General features: G+C 41.4%; 2 protein-coding genes across 3 annotated transcripts in view; both read left to right on the forward strand.

Moving 5' to 3' along the window:
• The first annotated feature begins 2,309 nt into the window (after positions 1 to 2,309).
• On the forward strand, positions 2,310 to 16,106 carry LOC143488702 (uncharacterized). Its single transcript, XM_076987552.1, has 11 exons — positions 2,310 to 3,033; positions 5,051 to 5,752; positions 6,860 to 6,917; positions 8,759 to 8,863; positions 12,072 to 12,164; positions 12,237 to 12,454; positions 12,988 to 13,241; positions 13,642 to 13,752; positions 13,854 to 14,016; positions 14,894 to 14,932; positions 15,165 to 16,106. The coding sequence occupies exons 1-11, from the start codon at positions 2,310 to 2,312 to the stop codon at positions 15,434 to 15,436; spliced, it is 2,739 nt and encodes a 912-aa protein (XP_076843667.1). The 3' UTR covers positions 15,437 to 16,106.
• A 4,945-nt stretch (positions 16,107 to 21,051) lies between these two features.
• LOC143488803 (uncharacterized) overlaps positions 21,052 to 27,566 on the forward strand; it is a 92,078-nt gene continuing 85,563 nt past the window's right edge. Inside the window, exons 1-2 of one of the 2 annotated variants that reach the window (XM_076987712.1) lie at positions 21,052 to 21,137; positions 21,907 to 21,981. In XM_076987712.1, the coding sequence (XP_076843827.1) occupies positions 21,912 to 21,981 (70 nt within the window). In that variant the 5' untranslated portion in view covers positions 21,052 to 21,137; positions 21,907 to 21,911. The remainder of the gene's footprint in view (positions 21,138 to 21,906; positions 21,982 to 27,566) is intronic. The other variant, XM_076987711.1, reaches the window with a different exon arrangement.

Genomic DNA, 27,566 nt, shown 5'->3' on the forward strand with positions numbered 1-27,566 from the left:
ATGTTTATTCATCTAAACATGAGATCTGAAATGTAAGCCAACATTTAGTACATTTAACCTGTTTTCGGCGGCGGTGACTCTTCCCCTGGGCTGCATCAGTGTTTGACCAGCGTCAGCAGCATTAGCAAACGGGTGCTTTGCGTTTAAATGGTACTTCAGACTGGTAAAACTCCTACAATAAACTAATTCTGCGTTGCATAAGGTGCAAACAACTTTAGTCTTGTCAATGTCTCCATTAGGAAGCTTCCTAAAAATGAATTTTCCATGAAGCAAACCTGGCGGCTTCGTGGCTGCATCCATGTAAGCACACATGCGATTTGTAATTCACAGGTTTGAAAACTCGTTCTCGCCCCCTACTGTGTAAATTGGTTAGGAATACACCCGAGCTAAACTATCAAGGTGAAAGTCATCATAGTTTGCTTACCTATTTTGACCCAGTTCCCAACCCAACTTTAAGAATAGATTAACGGCAATAATTTTTATATTGCCCGATAAGTAAGTGTATCAAATTAACGAACGCCGATAACGGCCCACCACTAGTTTAATTATAATCCAAGTGTCAGTGAGGATTCTTGTTTGAAAGCAATTTGTTATTTGTTTCCTGAAAAATGAAAATTAAGATTTAAAGACATAATCTTACATAACACGAAGATGGTTTACTTCAGTTCTTCTTTATTTGCCATTTGAAACTATTATTAGTGAAATGAATGTGAATTGTAATTCAACTGCATATATTTTATTTCAGAAACAATGCAGTCTGTGGAGGATCTCGGTTGGAAGAAGTTGAGTTCTTTCTCACTGAGCCATTATGGAGATTCAGGTACAGACCTGACACACTGCTGGGATCTGAGGAGCTCAATTATGTCACTGCTGACTGTCTTGAGCTCTGAGGTGATACTGCATAGACACACTCAGGATCAGTGTGTCAGAAATTAAGATTAAGATTGTCGAGTTATAGAGAGGTTTGACTGCCTGAACTCGAACAGGCTTGGCACAGAGGACGCAGGAAACAACTCAGCTCAACTTCATCTCATTTATTTGGTTGAAAACCCAAAGCAGGTTGATAACCTCAAAGAGAAGACAAACAAACAATCATACATTTGTCTACCCATGCACATGTAATCATATTGATTTTCTGTCCAAGATTAATAGTAATAAATTACACAAACTTGTATCAGTATAATAAGTAATATAAACTCATTCTCATACAAACACAAGGTGAGGAAGGAGGTAAACCACATACCATTAGCGTCTCTGTGCTCTGCTGACTCAAACTGCACCTAGCAAACAGACAAAGGCCTCCCAGGTGCTCTCCCAGATTACCCTTCCTCTCTGCTTTCTGAACGCCAGGTGAACATTTGGGCCCTCTGCCGCCCCCTAGCACCCTCCATGCACCACACAAGCATTCACCACCTCCCAGTGTGACAAAGTGTGAATAATAAAATGGTACACAATGATACAGCACAACCCAACAAAGATTAATGTTAATCTTAAGTGAAGACATGGACATGACTCTCTTCCTTGGTTGTTCCTCACTCTCAGTGGGGATTCTTCATTGATACTAATATGTGATTTGTGTCCTGAAAGCTCAAAAATTAATACTCAAATTCACACTCTTACAAAACATAATGTCAGATTGCAGGGTTTTTTAGTTACCATTTGTAAGTATTAAGAATACATACATTGGAATTCAGATGTATATATTTAATTTCAGAAGCAATGGATTGTGATTCCAACTTCAGTACCAAATGCCTTAACTGCTATTAGGGTTGAATTATGGAGATACATGTTAAGACCTGACCTGGATAGATGTCTAGTAGATTATTGAAATAAACAGTAAACACAAGCTGGTGATTAAAGATTATTTAGTTGGGACATAATTTTAATTCATTTGATTCATTCATTCTTTTTTTGCAGTATACAGACCTATTTCAAATGTTGTGTAATCTATTTATGTCAAAGAAGGAAGTACTTCAAGATGAACTCTGAAACTGAGACCTCACAAATGACTAATAACTTGAGAGTGAGACTCATGTTGAAAGAGAGGGTGGGAGAGAGGGAGGGAGGGAGGGAGGGAGAGGAAAAGACAGAGAGACATGAGTGTGTGTCTTTATTTAGAACCAAAGCATGATTCTTGTTTCTATAACCAATAGTTCACCATAGTGACGACTCTGAGGAAGTAGTGTGAACACTTCTGCAGCACTTCTGAACGTTGTTTTGGTTTTGGCAAACTGTAAACATGTAAACTGTGTAAAAATTTGATTTAGATTTCCATTTTCATTCTGTTAACTGACAAAAATAAACATATTATGTATTTTGCAGATGACCCAGACGATCTCCCAGAGCTGAATATTGTTCTGTTGGGGTACAGAGGTGCTGGGAAGAGTTCATCAGGAAACACTATCCTGGGAAGAGAGGAGTTTGAGTTAAAGAGAACTGCTCAGTGTGTGAAGAGACAGGGAGAAGTAGCAGGGAGGAACATCACTGTGGTTGAAGCTCCAGGATGGTGGAAGAATGAACATGTAGAGCAGAGCAGTGAGATACTGAAACAGGAGATTGTGCTCAGTGTGTCTCTGTGTCCTCCAGGACCCCATGTTCTACTGCTGGTCTTACGTGTGGACACAACTTTTAAAGATCATGAAAGAAGCGTTCTAGAGGGACACATGAAACTTCTCACTGAGAGAGTCTGGAGTCACACCATAGTTCTGTTCACACATGGGGACTGGGACTGTCTGATAGACACACCCATAGAGCAGCACATTGAGAGTGAAGACAGTGCCCTCCAGTGGCTGGTTGAGAAATGTGGGAACAGGTATCATGTTCTCAACAATATGAACAGGGGTGATGACACTCAGGTCACAGAGCTGCTGGAGAAGATAGAGGAGATGGTGGCAGCAAACAGTGGCTGCCATTTTGAAATTGACAGAAAGATTCTACAGGAGGTGGAAGAGAAGAAGAGAGTATTAGAAGAGAGAGGAAGAGAGAGGGTGATGAAGGTACAGAAACAGAGAGAGGACATCAGAGAACTTATGGGTGAGTTTGTTATCCTGATGTGATGTAGATTGTTGTGTTAACTGCAGTGAAACTTTTTATTTTGAGAACACAGGATGTGTACACTGTAAGGATGTATATCTTCACCACTAAGGTAGATTCGATACACATCTCGATACACTGTCACCGAAACGATATAACTGCGATACTCTGAAACCGCTTGTCGATACGATGTGATACAAATCACTCCTGTTCACGATATGATGCGATTCAAAATGATTTGATAACGATATGACTTATTATATGAGGATTCGGTTTGATAAATGATCATTCGATACAGTTAGTTGAGGTTTGAGGATGTATTGGCCTAACCCATCAGTTTTCTTAACTCAATAGCACAATTCTACTTTACTCTCTAACAATTTAAGGCATGTATGTATCTGGGGTGGGTTTCCCGAAATGTTCGTAGCGCTTCGTAACCTCGTATGAAACGTATGAGGTTAAGAAGTTAAGATTTAATCATGGTATTTGCCGATGCAAAAAGGCTAGAGGAGATGCACCGTAAATTCGCCCGCAAATTAAACCCGATGCACGTTGAATCTATCGGTGCAGTTGAATCGCAGACATGTGTGCCGATTCACCGGTGTGAATCTGTGAATCTCCCCATCCCTAGTACACTGGGTTTAACACAAAGGGTTTAGACACAAGTTCAACACAGAGAGGTCTACACAGGAGATTAGTAACCTCCTGGTCAGTTCATTGTAAATCACTAGGGGTGTGACGAGACACTCAGCTCATGAGAAGAGACGAGACACGATATTGTGTTAACGAGACGAGATTTTAAGAACACTAAAATTACATATTATATGACTGGACAACAGACTTTTATTTGACTGAGTTACACATGCATTTTGAAATGTTTTATTATAAATCTTAACATGCATTATGTAAGCATGAACTTTTAATAAATTTCTTCCTCTACAAATTGAAATTAAAATAAAATTAAATAAAAGTTAAAATAAATAAGATTAAATATTTCTCCTTTTTTCAAGCGCAAACAATATTACAGTGAGTCCCCACTTAATGACGTTGTTAGAGACTGAAAAGTCCGTTGTTAAGCGTGACCCTAGATTTAGATACGCTTTGATCATAAATACAATATAGAAAAAAATCGAACAATGTTCTTGTGCGTACAGTGTGAGAAAGAGTGATCGCGTTGATGAGATGGGCTTATCGTACACAACACTCCACTACACTCCACAACACCACAACAACACTCCACAACACTCCAAACATTCCACTGTGCTGCCACTGCTCCTCCACGCACTCTGATCCGTTGTTATCCAGACCCATTGTTAAGAGGGACTCACTGTATTATGTGCAAAACAAAAAGTTCTTCTCTGTCAATACAGAGTGCAAATAGTGCAAACAGAGCCTGACCAAGTATGTCACTGAATTTGCTGCAACTACACTGCCATGTTCATTTTTAAGAATATTAGCGTCCCCACACTGCTCCCGATATCCTGCTGTCTCAACTTGCCAAAGCGCCGTTCTGTCCCTGCTACCAAGTGAGATATGTTGATCTGAGTACTGAGCTGTGGTGGTGCTGTAAATGTCTCTGTATTGTGCTCGTATTAGTCGCGGTGTACGGCATTATTTTCATACAATGCTGCCAAACAAACGATGTGAAAGTGGCGGGGCATCTTCAATAGTAATACCTGTATTTTCCGACATCATTCTGGCTGCTTGCTGGATCACAAATCCACGTGACACGAGATCTCGTCACACCCCTATAAATCACTGATACAAATTTAATCCGAATGTCACTGATGAATTACACACAAGATTCAAAGTTCCAAGATATTTTTTTGTCACATACAAAGTTACACTGAGAATAAAAGAATGAAATGCCAAGATGATAAGACTGGCTCTGTCCAAGTAAGTAAACGTTTATTGTAATAAAAATTATAATTTGTATGTCTAATGTGCATGTCTAATGTGCATGTCTTATGTTTACCATAGTTTACTATAGATTGTTTCGTTATTGCTGATTTTACAGGTGACACACACCATCTCTCAGATCTGAGGATTGTTCTGCTGGGGTACAGACGTGCTGGGAAGAGTTCAGCAGGAAACACCATCCTGGGCAGAGAGGAGTTTGAGTTAAAGAGAACTGCTCAGTGTGTGAAGAGACAGGCAGAAGTAGCAGGGAGGATGATCACTGTGGTTGAAGCTCCAGGATGGTGGAGGAATGAACCTGTAGAGGAGAGCAGTGAGATACTGAAACAGGAGATTGTGCTCAGTGTGTGTCTGTGTCCTCCAGGACCCCATGTTCTATTGCTGGTCTTACGTATGGACACAACTTTTAAAGACCATGAGAGAAGAGTACTAGAGGGACACATGAAACTTCTCACTGAGAGAGTCTGGAGTCACACTATAGTTCTGTTCACATATGGGGACTGTCTGGGAGACACACCCATAGAGCAGCACATTGAGAGTGAAGACAGCACCCTCCAGTTGCTGGTTGAGAAATGTGGGAACAGGTATCATGTTCTCAACAATAAGAACAGGGGTGATGACACTCAGGTCACAGAGCTGCTGGAGAAGATAGAGGAGATGGTGGCAGCAAACAGTGGCTGCCATTTTGAAATGGACAGAAAGATTCTACAGGAGGTGGAAGAGAAGAAGAGAGTATTAGAAGAGAGAGGAAGAGAGAGAATGATGGAGTACAGGAGGAAACGGTTAATCAGACCAATGAAGGGTAAGTTTCTGGGTCATTGTTTTAAATCTGGTGCAATTCTTAAAGAATCCTGAGCCCAGAGATAAAATTAACGTACCTGATTATTTTATTTAGTTTGTTTTCATCCTCCTACTCAGAACTTCACTGAGAGCTTCAGACACTCGAATAACAAGGTGGTGGAAATGATAATATTTTTAAATTAGAACATTTAATTATGTCCAATAATACCACACTAGACTGATACTGATTGAGAACTTTAGATTTGATGACAATGTCCAGCAGATTCAGTACATCATGCCCTCTGGAATGAAAGAAGAACTGACTGCAAATGGTTGTTCTATGAAAATGTTTTGGCATTTTTGGCCTGTGGTCTATTTGCACCTAGAAATCCTGCACCTACAAAAACCACAACAATTTGTTGTGTAACATCATTTAAAAACACTTACAAACACTTTTCAGTATTTCCATTTTAGAAGCATGTTTTTAAAAACATGTGAAAATGAATCAGCGTGAATCAGGCACATGTGCACATTAAACAGGTGAAAAATGAGAGCCAGGTGTGTTCAGTGATCGTGAGCTGTGATTGGTGTGTGAGGTTTGACTGGCAATTGGTAGTAAAAAAAACAATATTGTTTTGGCTTTTTATACCTTTATAATTTTGAATTGTATTTTATTTAGTGCCAAAATAATGAATAGACTTTTTGAATTAAGACCAACCCTACAGATTGTATGACAGATTTAGTATGGCATGAAATGGCGTAAAATTACACACACGTTTGTGTTTGAGTGGAGGTTAAAGAGATCACTGCACACCCAGTTTGGAGACATTGTACTCTTCTCCTGTTGTACTCGAGCTAAACATGCATGGATGTTTATTTACCTGTTCTGGTCCCATTTGAATTTCTACACCAGACTCATAACTGATTTTCTTATAACTTTTTTAATATTGATACAAAAGTGTTAAAGTATTTATTCTGTAAAGAAAATTTGATTACATCATGTTTTAATTAAACTGTGTTTTTACAGTCAGAGATTTCATGCTGTTTTGTGTAGCTATCCAGACAGACTTTTACAAACTGGATAACACAACACATCTCTGTTTTATTTTGCTCTTATTTGCCCCACTAGGTAAGATGAGAAAGAGACTTAGAGCAAGTTTCAGACGCTCCTGTGCAGAAAGCCAAAGGTTATTCCTCACCCGTGTTATGTATAATGTTAATTAAGTACATTGTCCATTAAAGCTGTTGTTGTTTCTGTTCAGTCTCTTAGACACAGTAGAACCTACAGTCATGGCCAAATGTTTTGAGAATGAGGCAAATATTATTTTGTCAAATATATATTTTCACAGGATCTGCTGCCCTCTGGTTTTTTATCCGTGTTTGTCAGATGTCACATACAGAAATATAATTGCAATCATATTATGAGTAACAAAAGCTTTTATTGACAGTTAGAATGAGTTAATGCAGCAAGTCAATATTTGCAGTGTTGACCCTTCTTCTTCAGGACCTCTGCAATTCTCTGTGGCGTGCTCTCAATCAACTTCTGGACCAAATCCTGACTAATAGCAGTCCATTCTTGCACAATCAACGCTTGCATTTTGTCAGAATGTGTAGGTTTTTGTTTGTCCACCCGTCTCTTGATGATTGACCACAAGTTCTCAATGGGATTAAGATCTGGGAAGTTTCCAGGTCATGGACCCAAAATCTCTATGTTTTGTTCCCTGAGCCATTTAGTTATCACCTTTGCTTTATGGCAAGGTGCTCCATCATGCTGGAAAAGGCATTGTTGATCACCAAACTGCTCTTGGAAGTTGCTCTCGGACTACATTTTGGTACCATTCTTTATTCATGGCTGTGTTTTTAGGCAAGACTGTGAGAGAGCTGATTCCCTTGGCTGAGAAGCAACCCCACACATGAATGGTTTCAGGATGCTTTACAGTTGGCATGAGACAAGACTGGTGGTAGCGCTCACCTCGTCTTCTCCGAACAAGCTGTTTTCCAGATGTCCCAAACTATCGGAAAGAGGATTCATCAGAGAAAATGACTTTACCCCAGTCCTCAGCAGTCCACTCCCTGTACCTTTTGCAGAATATCAGTCTGTCCCTGATGTTTTTTCTGGAGAGAAGTGGGTTCTTTGCTGCCCTCCTTGAGACCAGGCCTTGCTCCAAGAGTCTCCGCCTCACAGTGCGTGCAGATGCACTCACACCTGCCTGCTGCCGTTCCTGAGCAAGCTCTGCACTGCTGGTAGCCCGATCCCGCAGCTGAAACACTTTTAAGAGACGGTCCTGGCGCTTGCTGGTCTTTCTTGGGCACCCTGGAGCTTTTTTGGCAACAATGGAACCTCTCTCCTTGAAGTTCTTGATGATGCGATAAATTGTTGACTGAGGTGCAATCTTTCTAGCTGTGATACTCTTCCCTGTTAAGCCATTTTTGTGCAGTGCAATGACTGCACGTGTTTCTTTAGAGATAACCATGGTTAACAGAAGAGAAACAATGATGCCAAGCACCAGCCTCCTTTTAAAGTGTCCAGTGGTGTCATTCTTACTTAATCATGATAGATTGATCTCCAGCCCTGTCCTCATCAACACCCACACCTGTGTTAATGGAGCAATCACTGAAACGATGTTAGCTGGTCCTTTTAAGGCTGGGCTGCAATGAAGTTGAAATGTGTTTTGGGGGATAAAGTTCATTTTCTAGGCAAATATTGACTTTGCAATTAATTGCTGTTAAGCTGATCACTCTTGATAACATTCTGGAGTATATGCAAATTGCCATTATAAAAACTGAAGCAGTAGACTTTGTAAAAATTAATATTTGTATAATTCTCAAAACTTTTGGCCATGACTGTAGAACAGTCAGCTGTGTGTCTGAGAAGAGAAAGGGGTCAGTATATCCACCTTCAGTATCACTTTGAAGTTTGTTGCCTATTAAAATATAAGAATCAAATTGGCATCTCGTATCGTAGTGTTAACTGTAAAGTGACTGGAAGTAGTTCTTTCTAATGAGTGTGAATTGTTTTGGTGTTTAGAGATTTGGACGTCCCTCCTGTTTCTACCGTTATGTCTTTGACGAGTGATTCATTAATGGGTGAACCTCCAGGTTTCAGTGGAGAGTCTTCAGTATCAAGTCAGAGGTTTGTGTGTTTGTCTAACTTGCTTTGCAGAATATACATTTTCTTTTTTTATTTTTATATTAAGCAATCAAATTATTAAACTGGATAAATCACAAATTTATCACTAAATCAAATATTGAGGCTCCACCAAAAATCACTCAGGACCACATAAAAAATTGCTTCATGAACATAACGATTAAGTACAGGTCTGGGTATATGGGGAGCAATAGTGTTGCATTCTCAATAGAGCTTTGGAGACAGTGCAGTTAGGCAGGTTTTACGACTATAAGTCAGTGGGGAACCGTCAGGGCCCTCTATGCCCTCTCAGAGGGCCTAAAATATTCTTAAAACATATATATATATATATATATATATATATATATATATATATATATATATATATATATATATATATATATATATATATATATATATATTAGGGGTGGGCATAGATTAATATTTTTAATCTAGATTAATCTCACTGAAATCTTGAAATTAATCTAGATTAATCTAGATTAATCTATATTAAAATGGCTCATATGCGTGCTACCCAAGTAATGACTAAAAGTCAGTTTTTGAGATAGGGTTTCTTAATACAGAGGGTGCATTAGACCAGGGGCTCATCTCCTGCTTCCAAAATGCATCAATGACTGCTTGAGGAAGCTGTTCTGTTTTGATACTTGAAGAAAAAAAAACATGCTCAATAAAATGTAGGCTACTCGTGTTCAACGGTTTATTCAGTTAAACATGAATTTGTAAGCCTACATACTGTACATTAAAAGGGGTTGATAACATGTTTATTCAGCTAAACATAATATTTGAAATGTAAGCCAACATTTAGTACATTTAACCTCACGGACATAATTTGTGGGGGACTTTTTCAAAAGCCGTTTTGGTCCTCTGCAGTTTTAACGGTTAAAAAGAAATATTTAAATAGCGACGAATCTAGCGCTAGGACCATGCAGAAAACGGCCGCTCCGAGCTCCGCTCCGGTAACACTTTACGTTCCTAAAATGAATTTTCCATGAAGCAAACCTGGCGACTTCGTGGCTGCATCCATGTAAACACACGAACGATTTGTAATTCACAGGTTTGAAAACTCGTTCTACTGTGCAATTTGGTTAAGAATACAGCCGAGCTAAACTATCAAGTTGAAAGTCATCACAGTTTGCTTACCCATTTTGACCCAGTTCCCAACCCAACTTTAAGAATAGATTAACGGCGATAATTTTTATATCGCCCGATAAGAGTATCAAATTAACGAACGCCGTTAACGGCCCACCACTAATATATATATGATATAATTTATCCAATTTTATTTTATCTATGAACAGTTTGACAATCGACATTTAAACATTTACAAAAATATAAGCAAATAAATTATTCACCCGTGTCTATTCAATCTGTGTTGGAAGGTGAGGGGTTAAGTGGAAGCCTGTGAGCCTGTGTCTCCACCTATCAGCACTGTGATGCCCGCTGTTCGTTTACAGAGGGCCTGGCAGTGATAATTCAGCGCAATACCAGTTTCAAATGACAATAAAATTGACCAATCATATCTTCCCTCTTAGTGGGCGGGCTTAACTGTATGATAATTTCCGCCCGCTGTGGCGACGCTAGCTGTCGTTAGTGTACCACTGCTAGCTAGTTTCTATTCATTCCTTTGATGCCCTCGTGCGCATTGTTTACATATTCCGCTTCCGAGGAACACGGAGCTGTGAACCTTATTTTGTTTAAGAAGTTATCTAGTACAGATATTATTGTTTATTGCGTTTCTAAGCTGTACTGTCGTCTAAAATGTATTTATTGCAGTTAATTAGGAAAGGAAGGGGGGGGGGGGATGGGAGCGGGCCCAGGTTTAATGGTCACGGTTCGCTACTGCTATAAGTTATATAGCTCACGTACATCCCCTTAGCAAAAAGTAGTATACTTAAAGTTCATTTTATTAAGTATACTTCAGTATAAGTATAGCAAATATACTACAGACCATATACTTTAAGTGTACTAGAAAGTATACCAATTTAATACTTTTTCGGACTAAATTGGAACATTTCTAGTTTATAAAAGTATACTTTAAAGTTCATTTTAAGTTTTCAAAAGTACACTTTATAGTATAAAACTAGTATACTCATCTGTATGCTATCAATGTACTTAGTATATCCTTCTTGTATGCTTAAAGTATACCACAAGTACACTTATTAATATACTGCCATTGTACTAGTTATACTTTGAGTCTATTTTTATTGTATACTTTAAGTATACTGTTATTTCACTAGTTTACTTTAAGTTTGCTTGGCATATTACTTGTAGCTTACTATTTATGTACTTGAAATATACTCCTTAAAGTATTCTTAAAGTTTACTGTATATACACAAGAGTGTGATGCATTTACAAAATCACAAGACAGAATATTGAAAACAAGTTCGATATATTTTCAAATATTTCACACATTTCAAAAACATATACATATGAAATAACGTCCTTCCTTACTGGAGAAAACGAAAGGAAATAGTTCACATTTGCATGTAAAAAAAATAAACATAATGGTCTCTCCAAGATTAAGTCCTTGTTTGTAAAAAGTGGTAATGTGACTCTGACAAAGACGAGCACGGGACACTGCACATTACATAGACAAACCACATAAGCCCCGAGTGATCACTAGACGAGCCACAGGTGAGATCAATTAACACACTCGGGGGGGGGGGGGGGGGGGGGGGGGGGGGGGGCACTCAGACACAACTACACCCACGGAGATCCACAGACAACTAGACATAGACAACATAAACACACGCCCAAAGGGGAGGGGTCAGGGGCTGTAGCGTGACGGGTAAAGCAAAACTTGTGCATATGCTTGTAAAAATGTTAACATAAACATAACATTTTAAACTCCAGCATTACACTATTAATATATAAATTAAACATTAAGCATGAGTCAATGACTTGACATTTATTATGCACTTGGAGCAAGAGTAAGTATTAGTAAGTATTAGTACTTTGTGTCAGAAAGATGTAAAAATTATACTAAAGTATAAGTATTAATGTACTTAGTCTTAGACTTCTGTTTATACTTTTCAGTATAAGCCAAAGTATACTTCACTATACTATTCATCTGTTACTGTTTAGTGGTCATTATTCATGTTTACATTCTGTTTGTAATAAACAACTCTACATCCTGTCTTGTCTCCTCATTGTTACACATTTAATGTTTTCCACCATTGTTTTCCATTCTCAGTGACTGTCCTCAGGAAACAAATTTGCTGATGACATCAGTATTTATTCCTGAAACAATCGACAATTCAGAGGATAAGAACAGTGATATATACAGGTAGTGCATTTACTTATTTCATTTTGATCTTCACACAAACCAGTCAGTTGATTAAGTTGTTGTGTCCTGCAGGTTCCAGTGCCCTCATGCTGGTGTGTTCCAGTGTAAAATCACCAACCTCGTGTTTGAGATGGAGGATAAAGGGGAGGTGCTGTACGGAATCGTCTCCTGGGACACGCGTCTCATGGACGGGTTAGGACACATGCAGCCTGCAGGACCCCTGTACAAAATAGACTGCTTTGAAGGTTCAGTCAGTCATCTGCACCTCCCACACTGTGAAGTGACGTCTGGTAAATCATGTTTGAAGCTTCATAAGATTTTTTTGTCTTTTCATCCCTGAAAATCATCATTACTTACACAGTTCAGGGTCATAATTACTGGTGCATCAGAGACAGACAGACAAACAAGTAACATACACAACAGACATTTCCAACAAAACAAAATAATGGAACATAAAGATGGAGACTAGAACTCACACAATCAGGCTATAGAAACAAATCAATAGACCAGCGAAGATAAACTGAACACACAGGGTAACATGGGGAATAAACCAGTCACACAAAACACAATAAACCTAACCAATGTATATACCACAATCACGGACGTAATTTTGGGGGGGGACGGGGGGGACATGTCCCCCCCACTTTTTCAAAAGCCGGCTTTGGTCCCCCCCAGTTTTTACGGTTAAAACCAAATATTTAAATAGCGACGAATCCATGTCCCCCCCACTTTTGAAATCAAAATTACGTCCATGACCACAATAAATAAACTATACAAAATTCTGTTGTCCTTAAATAATGATTTTTCTGGTTGTGTGTTCCAGAGGATCATCAGGTTGAACTGGCTGTGGCACATTTCACTGGTGATAATGTAGAGGTCATTAAACCAGTGAAAGTGACAGACACACACGTGATTGTAGCCATCAGTGGATTCTCTCGCTTTGGACTGATAGCCAAGATGTTCCCTGTCCGCCACATCAGTGCACAGGTGCTCCCTTTCTATAAACCAATAGCTGGAAAACAAAACCTGAAACAACTACACATCCATCTGCTCCCAGGGAATGTACCAGTGAAAGAGGTACTCCACCTTTATTAAAACAAGTGATGTGTGCTTTATAGATGAAAGTAAAAATAATCACTGTCCTGAATATTGTAAAAATGGGACATTGGTGCTTTAAATACTGCGACTGAGGTCGTGTAAAGTGCTAAAAGTGTTTTTCAAGTTCTAGTCAGCTAGAAAGTCCAGCACAGTTTGTCAATTTTATGGAATCAGATGTGCTTAAACAAGGAAACAACCAAACTGCTCTGAGTTACCAAAACCTCTAAATCTCCAAATGGTCACATTTTGAACACTTGGACTAAACTCATCACTGGGTGGTTTTACAGAAACTCTTCATGCTAGGATCTCTGTAGTTTTGTTTATTGAGATCAGTGACACTTTGAACATCACTTGAAAACATAAGTCCTCTCATTTGAAGGTGCAGAGTGAGTCTGTGGATTTTACGTACATCAGGACCAGCTCCACATGCCAGCTGATCCCTGGTAGGAAATACAGAACTTGTTGTGAGCAGTACGTCCCCCAGCCAAAGGTAACCACAAACATGTAAACATCATCCAGTTGCTGATATAAACTGATATAAAGCCAGAGTTTCATTTTGTATCTTACCAAACTGCCATTTTTATTTCTGAGGTTACTATATTTGACTGTGACTATGGCCCAAACTACCACCCCACATTCGAGGTGTTCGTTGAAGTAGACAATGTCACAGTGAGTCTTCTGGATGAAAAAGACGAGGAAGTGTGGGAACCCCACAAGCTCTACCTCACAGGAAGTGCATGTGCGTCTCCGCTTGGTAATGCACATATTAAAGTGTACATACAAGTGGTATATACAAATTGGGGTATAATTTGCAGTAGATGTTAATAGAACGAATAGCTAATTATTTGATTGTATTTCTTATAGATATTTAAAGAGCTTCATATGGAGATCTACTGTTTGATCTATGCTGGTTGCCTTATATTGAAATTTTGCTTCTGATTTTACAAACTAAGTTTATGCTGATATAAATTTCAGGTTGCCGTACATTTTTCAACTTGACCTGTTCATCTGCTGTCTGATATCTCACCACATCTCCATGTGCTTTTGTAATAGGATAATCATTCATATTGTAATGCCCCCGGGTTGAGCAATAAGAAGGCGGACATAAAAGCTGAGAAGAGCAAGATTTATTAGACGCAGATCCAAGCTCATAGTCGTAACTGCAGTCCGTGGTTGAAAAGCCAGTAAAATCAGGAAAAGACTTAAGACTTGTAATAATACAAGACTTAAAGGAAAGGACTTAATACATAACAGGTTTAAACATATTCATAGACAAAATATTCAAAACGGAGTCAGAAGTTACGACAGGGCTAATGAGAGAATGCGATACCAAGATACATAAGAAATCATAAACATTCACTATAAAAATCAACATCAAGCACAAACGAGTCAGACACTGCCCAGGGTTTGTGTCCCACCAGGCTTTCTGTAGCAGAGCTGCCACTGAGAACAGTGCTATGTGTGACACTGAATCATTTCTCAGATCACCGTTACAGTAAGAGAGGAGCTGTGTATTCCCATACTAATGGGAATGCATGTAGTAGCAGGAAGCATTTTCTGACTAGACATTTGATTTCAAGTTATTTTAAAATAAATAATAATAACATCTTGTCCCTGTGTTGTCCCATCAGGTTGTAGTACAGAGACACCACTGCTCAGTGTGGGTGCAGGTATGAGCTTTCAGCACGTACAGTTCTGATGTGCTTCTGCTGTACAACTGTTGAAGAATTTAGTGCATATATTAGTGTGTGTGTGTGTGTGTGTGTGTGTGTGTGTGTGTGTGTGTGTGTGTGTGTGTGTGTGTGTGTGTGTGTGTGTGTGTGTGTGTGTGTGTGTGTGTAAAATCATTCTAACCTCAGAAAAAATGACTTTCACCTGTATGTTTTCATGTTTTAATTCCAGGTGTTGCGTTTGTGAATACACACAGGGAGGAGCTCATTCAGAGAGTTTCCTCAGTGATGGAGATAGCAGACTGTCTCCAAAGCAAAAATATGATCAGTGATGAAATGTACAGCAGCATACAAGCAGCAAGAACTTCTCAGGAGAGAATGAGGATCTTATACCAAGCTCTGACATCAGGAGGCAGAGCGGTGAAAGAAGAGTTCTATGGAATCCTTAAGCAGAAGCAGTTGGTCTTGGTACAGGACCTGGAGTCTGGACCCAGCCAAGCTTAATTTCTAAATATTTGGTGAAACACATGAACATGTTCACACAGTTCCAAGCTGAGCTGTGGAGGTGGATGGTCCCTCTTCTTCTGGGAAATTGACAGTCACATTCTGTTACAAGACCGACACACACATTATCAGGACAGTTCACATGGAATGCTCTCTATACACCATATATCGTAGGTCTCTCAGTATCTTGCTGCTCTGAGGCAGCAGAGATTGTTTCTTCATCATCCAGGCTCTTGTGTCCTGGGAGGTTGTTGGATCTCACAAGCTTCCTCCAGGGATTCCTTCCGCTATAGGCCGGACACTGTTCTGACAGAGCCAATTCTTCTGCTTGTGTTAAAGGTGGTGGTGGTGATGGTGATGGTGGCTCCTCCTGTTCAACGTGCCTCAGCTTTCTTCCTATTAGCTACAGAGGCAACTATAAGCAGTGCCTAACTATAGGCAACACGGTGGCTTGGTGGTGGCACATTTGCCTCTCAGCACTGGGGTCTTGGGTTCAAGTCCCTATCTGAGTGGAGTTTCCATGTTCTCCCTGTGTCTGTGTGGGTTTCTTCCCACAGTCCTAACATGGAGGTTAGGTAAATTGGCATTCTCTGACAAAATACTCCATCTGAGTGTGTCTGTGTTTCTTTGTTAAATAAAAAGCAGTGGTCTGAGTGTGTGTGCATGAATGTGTGTGTGCTTGTATGCCCAGTGGTGGATGGTGCTCTGCCACTAGGGTCTGTCCTCTCTCCCCTTCATGCACCCCATTCAGTCCCCCAGGTTAGAGGCGTGTCTTCCGGTAGAGAGTACGCTGTGCGCAATTGGCTGCTGCTCCTTGCCGGTGTGTGATTGGTCGTGTAAGACTTGTACCTGTGTTAAAATTGTAAAGCGACCTTGGTTATCTTGAAAGGCGCTATATAAATAGAACATTCATAGGCTACAATTAAGAAAAAGTCATACCATTTTGTACTACGTTTTTGTATTTCATTTTGTTCTGATGCCATAAAAAAGAGCTGAAAACATGAGTACAGTATTCTAATTTCTAAAGATCAATTACTTTAACATTATTTTGGCATGTCCTTCTGCTAAATATCGAATTATGTTTAATAAATTAATTTGCCTCCTCTATGGATCACCACCTTATCCTGGTAGAGGGGTTTGCGTGTCTATGTGATCCTATGAGCTAGGTTGGAGCTAGGGCCAGACAAAGAGTGATCCAAAAACCCCTATGGAATTCAGAAATAACAGGACCCAGATACCCTCGCCCGGATCAGGGTTATCGGGGCCTCACCCTGGAGCCAGGCCTGGGGGAGGGGCTCCTTGGCGAGCGCCTGGTTTCTACCCATGGGGCCCGGCCGGACAGAGTCCGAAGGAGATACGTAGGTTCACTCTCCCATGGGCCAACCGCCTGTGGGAGAGGTAGTAGTAGGGGTTTGGTGCATTGTGGATTGGGCGGTGGATGAAGGTGGGGGCCTTGGCGTACCGATCCTCGGTTAGTGAAGCTGGGTCTTGGGACATGGAACGTAACCTCTCTGGTTGGGAAGGAGCCTGAGCTGGTGTGTGACGCTGAGAGACACCAACTAGATATAGTTGGACTCACCTCAACACACAGTTTGGGTTCTGGAACCAATCCTCTCAAGAGAGGCTGGACTTTATTCTTTTCTGGAGTTGCCCAGGGTGAAAGGTGGAGGGCTGGAGTGGGCTTACTCAAAGCTCCCCGGCTCGCTGCCTGTGTGTTGGTGTTTTCCCTGGTAGACAATAAGGTTGCTTCCCTGCGCCTTCGGGTTGGGGAACGTGCTCTGACTGTTGTTTGTGCTTATGCTCCAAAAGGCAGTTCGGAGTACCCGGCCTTCTTGGAGTCCTTGGAGGGGATACTGGAAGGTGCCCCTTCTGGGGATCCCATTGTTCTGCTGGGGGACTTCAATGCTCATGTGGGCAACGATAGGAAGGGCGTGATTGGGAGGAATAGCCTCTCCTATCTGAACCCGAGTGGTATTTTGTTATTGGATTTCTGTGCTCGTCACAGTCTGTCCATAACGAACACCATGTTCGAGCACAGATGTGTCCATAAGTGCACATGGCACCAGGACACCTTAGGTCGCAGTTGTAATCGTGTCGTCTGACTTGCGACCGTGTGTCTTGGACACTTGGGTGAAGAGAGGAGATGAGCTGTCAACCGATCGGATGGTGGGCGAGGATGCTGGTGTAGCGGAGACTGCCAAAGACATGGCAATATCACAAAGTGAATTACTTTCACCTTGGAAGGGCAAGAGACTAACCCATCCACAGCTCTTTAATTGTATGTAAACATAAACACTGATCCTCCGCTCGGTAACAATCACCAAGGAATTCATACTCCTAATGGCTCACTTCTCCCAAAAGCTTAGGAAGACTTAACTTATCTGATCGTCTGAGAGTAAAACAAAGACCCTTAACGTGCTCTGGCCAGGATCAACCCTTCTCAGGAGGGCACAGAGCACAGAGAGCAGGAAAGGTCTACACTCGTAAACCTAAATCACAGGCCTATCTGATTGACCAAGGTTTAACCCTAGTTTATAACACCTGTGACAGAAATTATTGATTAGATCATGTTTAGTTATTATAAGAGATCATTATGAACTTTATGATTTCGTACTTGTCCATTCTGACTAAGCAGGACTACAATAATGAAGTTGTGTGTTTCAGTGTAATCATGTACTTATGTTTAGTTCATATTATGCATGTGTGCTATACTGTGACCCAGGTCAAGGGGAGTGTGAAGGGTTAGAGCACTCTGTTAACTGGTAGTCACTAGGCTACTATACTTGGGTCATTTAGCTTTCTCTGTGTTTAACTGATACATCAGTAGCTTCCGCTAACTCTAGGGAAGTTCATATTAGGAGATACACACATGTGAGACAAAGTAGCCTGCTGGCCGCCTATGTTTTGGAACATGCTGTGCTAAAGATAACCTGCTGTTAGAACTGCTGAACTGTGTTTAATAACATGATATCAATTGTCTAGTCGGAAAATGTTTCCTGCAACTGCATGCAGTCCAGTCAGCATGCAAATACACAGCTCACTGTCCCTACCCACCAGCCCTCCATGGTCCATCTGCTGTGTTTTATTGTCTAGACGACATTAAAATACTAAATGTGTCACAATTTTCTGCAGCTAAACAAAGACCAGATTGAATTCCATGTTACTGGGAAAGGTGAACTGAAAAATTATTCACTGTTACACCCAGTGTTGTTATCTGTGACAATTACATACTGTGTTTTAAAAAAATCCTGTGTGTTGTGAAGGAACCTTCACTTTAATGTTTGTATCGTGCACTCTGTGATCTAAATATATCCAAGATGTATGACTCTCAAAAACTGAGAATTAAAAAACTTCAACATGTTTTTTTATGTCAGCCCGTCAGGACTACTGTATCTAAATCTAAAATCTAAATCTTGCAGAGGTCACAAAATGCTCCAGTCAGAATTCTGAGAAGAACGAGTGAGTACATTTCACATACTCTGGCGGCTGCCTTTACTTTAGTAATAGTTTACTTTACTTTAGTAATAGTTTACTTTACTTTAGTAACTTTAGGGCAGTCATGGCCTGGTGGTTAGGGAACTGGTCTTGTAACCGGAGGGTCGGGGGTTCGATTCCCAGGCGTGAGGCCATGACTGAGGTGCCCCTGAGCAAGGCCCTTAACCCTCAATTGCTCACTTGTATAAAAAATGTAAGTCGCTCTGGATAAGGGTGTCTGCAAATGCCATAAATGTAAATGTAGTAATACTTTAGTAATAGGTTACTTTCACTTTCAATGGCCTTCAAACACCTTCATGCTTTCAACACACTGTACTTCAGTGCATGGACAAAATTTTGATTTCATAGGTGGGGGGGACACAAATGGCTTGAGAACTGGGGTGGGGTGGGGGGGGTCGGCTAAACCACAACCTAGAGGTGTCACATTACAGCCACTGACCCCTCCCTTTTGGGCGTGTGTTTATGTTGTCTACGTCTAGTCGTCTGCGTCTGTGGATCTCCGTGGGTGCGGTCAGAGTTGCCAGGTTCGCGGTTTTCACGTCAAATTGGGATTGTTTTAAAAGCTAGCCGCGGGTAAAAATTCTGGGGTGGCGGGGTGCGTTTTTTTGGGCTACTATTTAGTTGGGCTACCGCGGAAGTTACAAGTCAAACGTGTACAAGTCAACACTAAGAACCAGGAGAACATAACGACATAAGGGAGGACAGTGTGAAACGGAGGGAGGGAGGGAGGGAAGGGGGAGGGGGGGGAGAAAGCAAGCAACAGACACAGACACACAATGTGAAGAGCAAACAGCAAGCAAGCAATGATTAAAAGTTATTTTCTTTTTGCTAATTATGTTACTATTAAATGTTCTTGACTGGGATATAAAACTGAATAACTAAGAAAATACAAATGTTACAATATTATTAATGACTAATATAATTAGCAATACTGGTAATAAACAAACAAACAAAATACTGTCATAGACATAGTTTTGCCTTTTGGTTCAAATCTGTGACAGACATATGCTTTGGGCTAGTTTAAGCTTCTGAAGGGCGGGTTTTACACTGACTTTGGGCTGGACATTTTTGTAGGACCTGGCAACCCTGGGTGCGGTTGTGTCGGAGTGTTTTCTACATGGTCCTAGCGCTTGATCCCTCTCTTAATATATTGGTTTTTAATCATGAAAACTGCAGGGGACCAAAACCGGCTTTTGAAAAAGTGCATGGACATGTCCCCCCAGCCCCCCAAATTACGTCCGTGTATACACATTAATTCCAGTATATATTCTTAATCATTTCATACAGAGCATGGAAATTTGTGTACATTTAAATTTGAACTCTTCAGTTTTCTGCACACAAATTACTATGATACTCAGATGCATCCTTCGTTTTCGAGGTTTTGAAGGCTACATTTGTCGGCCGCATAAGAAGGAGTCCACGAATTGGGACAGGCTCGGCGCGACGCAGTGACGTAACCGGCCTACAAATGCGCACTTCGTGGGCTGCAGCCCCTGAATTGGGATACACCTACAACCACACCCACGGAGATCCACAGACGAGTAGACGTAGACAACGTAAACACACGCCCAAAAGGGAGGGGCCGGGGTCCTCAACGTGACAATTACATATTTCTTTCAATGAAGAATGCTCACTGACAGAATAAACTTTGTTTAAAATTAGATGCAATGTGACAGAAGTTTAAAACATTTTTAAAACGCTACAATGTGACAGAAGACTAAATGACACGTAGCTCCTCTACCAAAAGTATCAAAGCTCATCAACACAAGCATCACACATTCGCTGCCGATGCTGGACCACAGAAAAGTGAATTAGTCTGTCGGCAGCTTCATATTGTTACTTTAAAAAACAATATGATCAACAAAACAATTTTTAATAAATTATTTTAAATAAATTATTTATTTATTTTACTCGAAGCATAGTAAATTATTTACTCAATTTCTACAGATGACTTAAAAGTATTTCTTCCTTCGTTACTACAGCTGCTGTGTTTTATATTAATTCCCCGGAGGTATGTACGCAAGGATCTGGCAACCCATCCACTGAATGACGATCTTTCACCTATAAACACGTTTTAACATGTTAGGTTTGTTTTCACGCGCTAAAGGACTAGGTTATGTTTCTTATCGCCCTTCAGTAGTAGATCATTATTAGTAATAGACACAGTTTTTAAGATAACTAAGATAATTAACACCAGATCACACAGGTAAGGCGTTTCTGACATTTTCCCATTTCAGTGTGGTCGACGACTTTGTTAGGCGATGTTGCAGATAGATTAATCAATGGTAGCAGGTTTGTTGCGTTAAGGTCGTTAAACTCCCGCATTGATCGATCGGTGTTGGAACATCTGGAAGTGAAGCTACATGTGTCATTTTGTCTTTGTCTTTTTACAGGTGTAAACAGGTTATGCTTTTTTCTATCCGTTGGTATTTCTAGATCATTAATATAGGAGAACAATCTACAATAAACTGGTGGCCAATGTGATTTATTCCCAGTGACTGAGGCTACATGTATTCAACGCTACGTGTGTTTTTCTTTGCTTCGTTTTAATATTTAACTGATAAAACATATATTACAGATAATATCATCCTGACAGACGTTTCACTCAGGATAACTCGTTTCTAACGTTGTAGGCGAAACTGCAGACAGACTAATTCACTTTTCTGTGGTCCAGCATCGGCAGCGAATGTGTGACGCTTGTGTTGATGAGCTTTGATACTTTTGGTAGAGGAGCTACGTGTCATTTAGTCTTCTGTCACGTTGTAGCGTTTTAAAAATGTTTTAAACTTCTGTCACATTGCATCTAAACTTAAACAAAGTTTATACTGTCAGTGAGCATTCTTCATTGAAAGAAATGTGTAAAGTGTCGAGAAAACTGAAAAGTTAAGATTTAAATGCATACAAATTTACATGCTCTGTATGAAATGATTAAGAATACATATACTGGAATTAATGTGTATGTTTTGTTATTTCAGAGGCAATGGACTATGATTGTAATTCCAGTGCTGAAGACGTTGACCTAGATTCAAAGTTGGATTATGGAGGTTCAGGTACAACGTGATGGAGCTCATTTTTATCACATATGAGAAGCTGTCCAGACATGTTCAGAAATGTCTGTTTGAAGGTTGTGACTTTCTTGCTTATAATGAAAGATGTGACACACAGTCTGTAGTGTTGAAGTTTAGTTTCATTACACCCCTCACCTCTCTCTCTCCTCACCACCATTACACCCCTCACCTCTCTCTCCTCACCACCATTACACCCCTCACCTCTCTCTCTCTCACCACCATTACACCCCTCACCTCTCTCTCTCCTCACCACCATTACACCCCTCACCTCTCTCTCTCCTCACCACCATTACACTCCTCACCTCTCTCTCTCCTCACCACCATTACACCCCTCACCTCTCTCTCTCTCACCACCATTACACCCCTCACCTCTCTTTCTCCTCACCACCATTACACCCCTCACCTCTCTCTCACCACCATTACACCCCTCACCTCTCTCTCTCTCCTCACCACAATTACACCCCTCACCTCTCTCTCTCCTCACCACCATTACACCCCTCACCTCTCTCTCTCTCTCACCACCATTACACCCCTCACCTCTCTCTCTCTCACCACCATTACACCCCTCACCTCTCTCTCTCCTCACCACCATTACACCCCTCACCTCTCTCTCTCACCACCATTACACTCCTCACCTCTCTCTCTCTCACCACCATTACACCCCTCACCTCTCTCTCTTCTCACCACCATTACACCCCTCACCTCTCTCTCTCTCACCACCATTACACCCCTCACCTCTCTCTCTCCTCACCACCATTACACCCCTCACCTCTCTCTCTCACCACCATTACACCCTCACCTCTCTCTCTCCTCACCACCATTACACCTTCACCTCTCTCTCTCTCCTCACCACCATTACACCCCTCACCTCTCTCTCTCCTCACCACCATTACACCCCTCACCTCTCTCTCTCCTCACCACCATTACACCCCTCACCTCTCTCTCTCTCTCTCACCACCATTACACCCCTCACCTCTCTCTCTCCTCACCTCTATTACACCCCTCACCTCTCTCTCTCTCTCCTCACCACCATTACACCCTTCACCTCTCTCTTCTCACCACCATTACACCCCTCACCTCTCTCTCTCTCCTCACCACACTCACCACCATTACACCTCTCTCTCCTCACCACCATTACACCCCTCACCTCTCTCTCTCTCACCACCATTACACCCCTCACCTCTGTCTCTCTCACCACCATTACACCCCTCACCTCTCTCTCTCACCACCATTACACCCCTCACCTCTCTCTCTCTCTCACCACCATTACACCCCTCACCTCTCTCTCTCCTCACCACCATTACACCCCTCACCTCTCTCACCACCATTACACCCCTCACCTCTCTCTCTCTCTCTCTCACCACCATTACACCCCTCACCTCTCTCTCTCCTCACCACCATTACACCCCTCACCTCTCTCTTCTCACCACCATTACACCCCTCACCTCTCTTTCCTCACCACCATTACACCCCTCACCTCTCTCTCTCTCACCACCATTACACCCCTCACCTCTCTCTCTCACCACCATTACACCCCTCACCTCTCTCTCTCTCACCACCATTACACCCCTCACCTCTCTCTCTCTCACCACCATTACACCCCTCACCTCTCTCTCTCTCACCACCATTACACCCCTCACCTCTCTCTCTCTCTCTCTCTCTCTCCTCACCACCATTACACCCCTCACCTCTCTCTCTCTCCTCACCACCATTACACCCCTCACCTCTCTCTCTCTCTTCACCACTATTACACCCCTCACCTCTCTCTCCTCACCACCATTACACCCCTCACCACCATTACACCCCTCACCTCTCCAGTGTGTGTGAGAGAGATGTATGTATGTGTGCTGTATATATGTGTATGTGGAGTGGGTGTCTGTGTGGTGTATATGTGTTTATGTGGAGTGTGTATAAGAGGTGTGTGTGTGTGTAGTGGGTATGACAGAGATGTATGTTAGTGTGTGGTGTGGGTATGAGAGAGATGTATGTGTGTGTGACTATATGGTGTAGATATGAGAGAGATGCGTGTATGTGTGTGTGTGAATGTGTGGTGTATATTTACATTTACGGCATTAGGCAGACGCCCTTATCCAGAGCGACTTACATTTTTATCTCATTTTTTATACAAGTGAGCAATTGAGGGTTAAGGGCCTTGCTCAGGGGCACCTCAGTCATGGCCTCAGGTCTGGGGATCGAACCCACGACCCTCCGGTCACAAGACCAGTTCCCTAACCACCAGGCCATGATTGCCCTATGTGTATGTGTATATGTGTGTATGTGGAGTGTGTATGAGAGAGATGTATGTATGTGTGTGTTGTATATGTGTGTATGTGGAGTGTGTGTGAGAGATGTATGTATGTGTGTGTCTGTGTGGTGTATATGTGTGTATGTGGAGTGGGTATGAGAGAGATGTATGTGTTTGCGCGTGCGTGTGTGGGGGGGAGGGGGGAGAAACATTCAAAATAACTGACACTCTGTCACAGCTTCTCTTAGTGGAGAAGCCTTGTTTAATGTGATTTGCACCCTCCGAACAAATGGTAGTAGTTCGGGAGATATTTAACTTACCTCTTATTTTATGAGATTTTATGAGAGAGGACCCCTTGTTGATGATTTTGGTGTAATTATGTATGGTTTGATCCAATGCTGTCTGATGTATGACAGGTTAAACACAGAGGCAAATTGTGAAAAAGCCAGTGCTGATTTTGAGAAATTTACATGGGAGCTAATGGGGCAGTTTTCTGTGCCTTGGGCCAAACAAATGCTCATAACTCTAAAAGTAATTGATCAAATTATTAGATATCTGGGTATGCCAGAAAGGACCAGTTTTTTCTCCCATTAAAAGGTGTAAGGATTTTATAGCAGTGTTTTCCAGGAGATTTTTTTAAAATCATTTTTCAAGACAGCCCACACTAACTGGCAGTTGTAATTTGAAATTCTGAACATTCCGCCATTCATTTTAATGGGGGATTTGAAAATTTTAAACTTAAATTAATTAAATAAAATGGATAAATCCTATCGACTCAAAAAAAAAAAACTAGTCACAGCATTGAGACCTTCAAAATGCAGTTTGAACGGAGTCTACGTCAAGCGGTTCGGGCTGTATTAAACGCACAAATATGGACAAGAATAAGAAGAAGAAGAAGCAGTGGAATAACAATATAGGGCTTTTCAAGCCCTATAATAAGAAGTATGAGGGATAACAATATATGGCTTAGAATAATTAATTTAAAACATGGGTAATTGTTAAATTACTTAGGTGCCAGTGCTAAGCAATCAAGACGTGGCTGATGACCCCCCTTTGCAATCCACAGACTGACCGGGAGCGGAGATACAATTCTCTCCATTCTTGCACCCGGTCAGTCGTGGAGAGGGCAATTGGGCAGCTGAAAAGCCGGTGGCGCTGGCTGGACAGGATTAATTTAATGTGCAGCCTAACCCAGGTGTTGTTCTGACCCCACAGCATTTAAAGCTTCACACACGCTGTCCCACTCAGACCTTTTGCACTTTGCCGTAATGCCAAACAAACATTTTTTCCGCGCCTGTACCTCATTCAGGAGCGTCTCCACTTCACATTCGGTGAAGTTCCTCTTCTTTTCCAGTTTAGACATTTGTGATAGATCAGGGCACATTTAAATGAATTTGCATATTTATAGGGGGGCGTATCACAGGAGGAGTCAGCCACTCTCTCATGTGCGCTCTATTCCACATTGATTGGGATGTACAAAAGAAATGTGCGTGGATTCCGGCATACGCATGGTTTGATACATCCGGATTTTTTTTGCTTACGTCATTTTCTGTATTTGTCCGTACGCCAGGTTTCAGTAAGAAATCCCATTTCAAGTCTTTATACATGAGGCCCCAGGTGTGTGTGCAGAGGAGAGGGTGTCAGTAGGTGGGGCACTGTGAGCAGGGGCGTGTGTTGGTGCGGGTATGTCTGGGTGTGGGTGTTTCCTATGGAGCTTTTTTAGTGTCACCAGAACCTGAACCTGAAATCATTATTACTTGAAAAAACAGTCTGTAAAATCCTTTCAGGTATGCAAAAATTCTAGTTAAAATTCAGGTTCAGGTCAAAATTCAGGTTCGGGTCGCAATTCAGGTTCGGGTCAAAATTCAGGTTCGGGTCAAAATTCAGGTTCGGGTCGAAATTCAGGTTCAGGTCGAAATTCAGGTTCAGGTTGAAATGCGGTTCGGGAATGCATCCGGGATACTTAGGATGAGCAAACAAACTCAGAGCTAATCGAACTGCATCTGGCCAATCACAAAACATATCAGAGGTCATATATCAGAGTAGCATGTAAGCAGCACGAAAGTGACCACTGTGCCATCCAGAAATGGCAATTTGTGGCATCTGCCACATAATCATGGCACTTAGTGTGGCCAGTGCTGCGTGACTGTGGTCTCCGTTGTCCAGAAACGCCGCCTGCCTCTGCTGACATCTAAAGAGTCTTGGGTGACTCTGCGTATCGGCCACTCGCTTAAATCATCCCCACGAGCTCCGAATCGCCATTTGTTGAAATGAAGATGGTTCATAACTTTTGTTTGAAAATTATGTTGAGTGAAATACTAGCCGACATCCAGCTAGACAGCTCTATATTACTCGTTCAGAATACTGTTTAGCGATAACGTCGAATTAAGATTATAGGAGGGTACGTGAATCTACAGTGGTAGACCGTTAACGACAGCACTGTAAATTTAAAGGGTTTATTATTATAGATGTATGGTTATCAGTGAATGTTCCTACACACCATCAGCGTAATTTAAACCTCTGTGAGCGAGTGGCATCACATTTACAGGGGTGGAAAGTAACTAATAGGGCTGTGACGGGATGGATTTTTTCTTACCGCGGTAAAAGAGCAACGTATAACCGCGGTAACGCGGTTAACCGCCACCCCCCGAAAAATAAAATGAATTATAGTTTATAAATAAAAACATGCACTTTTAAATGAACAAAAACGTAATTTGTCGTAAAGTAAATACTTTACGCAAAACTATGGCCATAATATTGTTAATAATGACGTGAATAACGTTAATTATAAATATCTTATTTTCCGTCTTCATGTTCCTTGCAAGACAAACCAACATGCTCATTTTGTCCGGTATAAAGGACGATCTAAACGAGGTGACAATGTTGCCTGCCGTGCTGAATACAGCTCCGATGGAGTGCTCGTTGCGCAAACGGTCATATATTTTCTGGCAATGTTTGACAGAAGAGGGAATCCATTTTGATTTTTCCGGGCAAGTTGATCCGAATGCGAATCGAGGGCTTCCTCCTGCAAATACCTCGCGAGTTCAGTGTCCGCACCGGGCTAAAAGCCACATACATCTACTAAACTGAATACATTTAAATGAACTGATCAGTTTCTGAACTGTGCCTGTAGCATTTCATGTGTGACAGTGTTGTGTCGAATTCCGACTTGCCATGTTATTCCGCGCATAAATACGATACAGATAATATTGTCGATTTATGTTTCTAAGGGATAGACTTTAATTATCCATCACAGGAAACGGCATTATCTATGTCCAAAGCCACTGTGGCTCAAGGGTGTTAATTATTTTAAATAAAATAC

Source organism: Brachyhypopomus gauderio, unplaced genomic scaffold (assembly GCF_052324685.1).
Source record: "Brachyhypopomus gauderio isolate BG-103 unplaced genomic scaffold, BGAUD_0.2 sc54, whole genome shotgun sequence".
Lineage (NCBI taxonomy): Eukaryota > Metazoa > Chordata > Actinopteri > Gymnotiformes > Hypopomidae > Brachyhypopomus > Brachyhypopomus gauderio.

Excerpts from the sequence above, each read along its gene's own strand:
- LOC143488702 (XM_076987552.1), top strand. The coding sequence starts at position 2,310 with ATGTATTTTGCAGATGACCCAGACGATCTCCCAGAGCTGAATATTGTT. Across the intron at positions 12,165-12,236 it reads AAGAACAGTGATATATACAG|GTTCCAGTGCCCTCATGCTG; the intron begins GTAGTGCATTTA and ends TGTGTCCTGCAG. Across the intron at positions 14,933-15,164 it reads ACTGCTCAGTGTGGGTGCAG|GTGTTGCGTTTGTGAATACA; the intron begins GTATGAGCTTTC and ends TTTTAATTCCAG.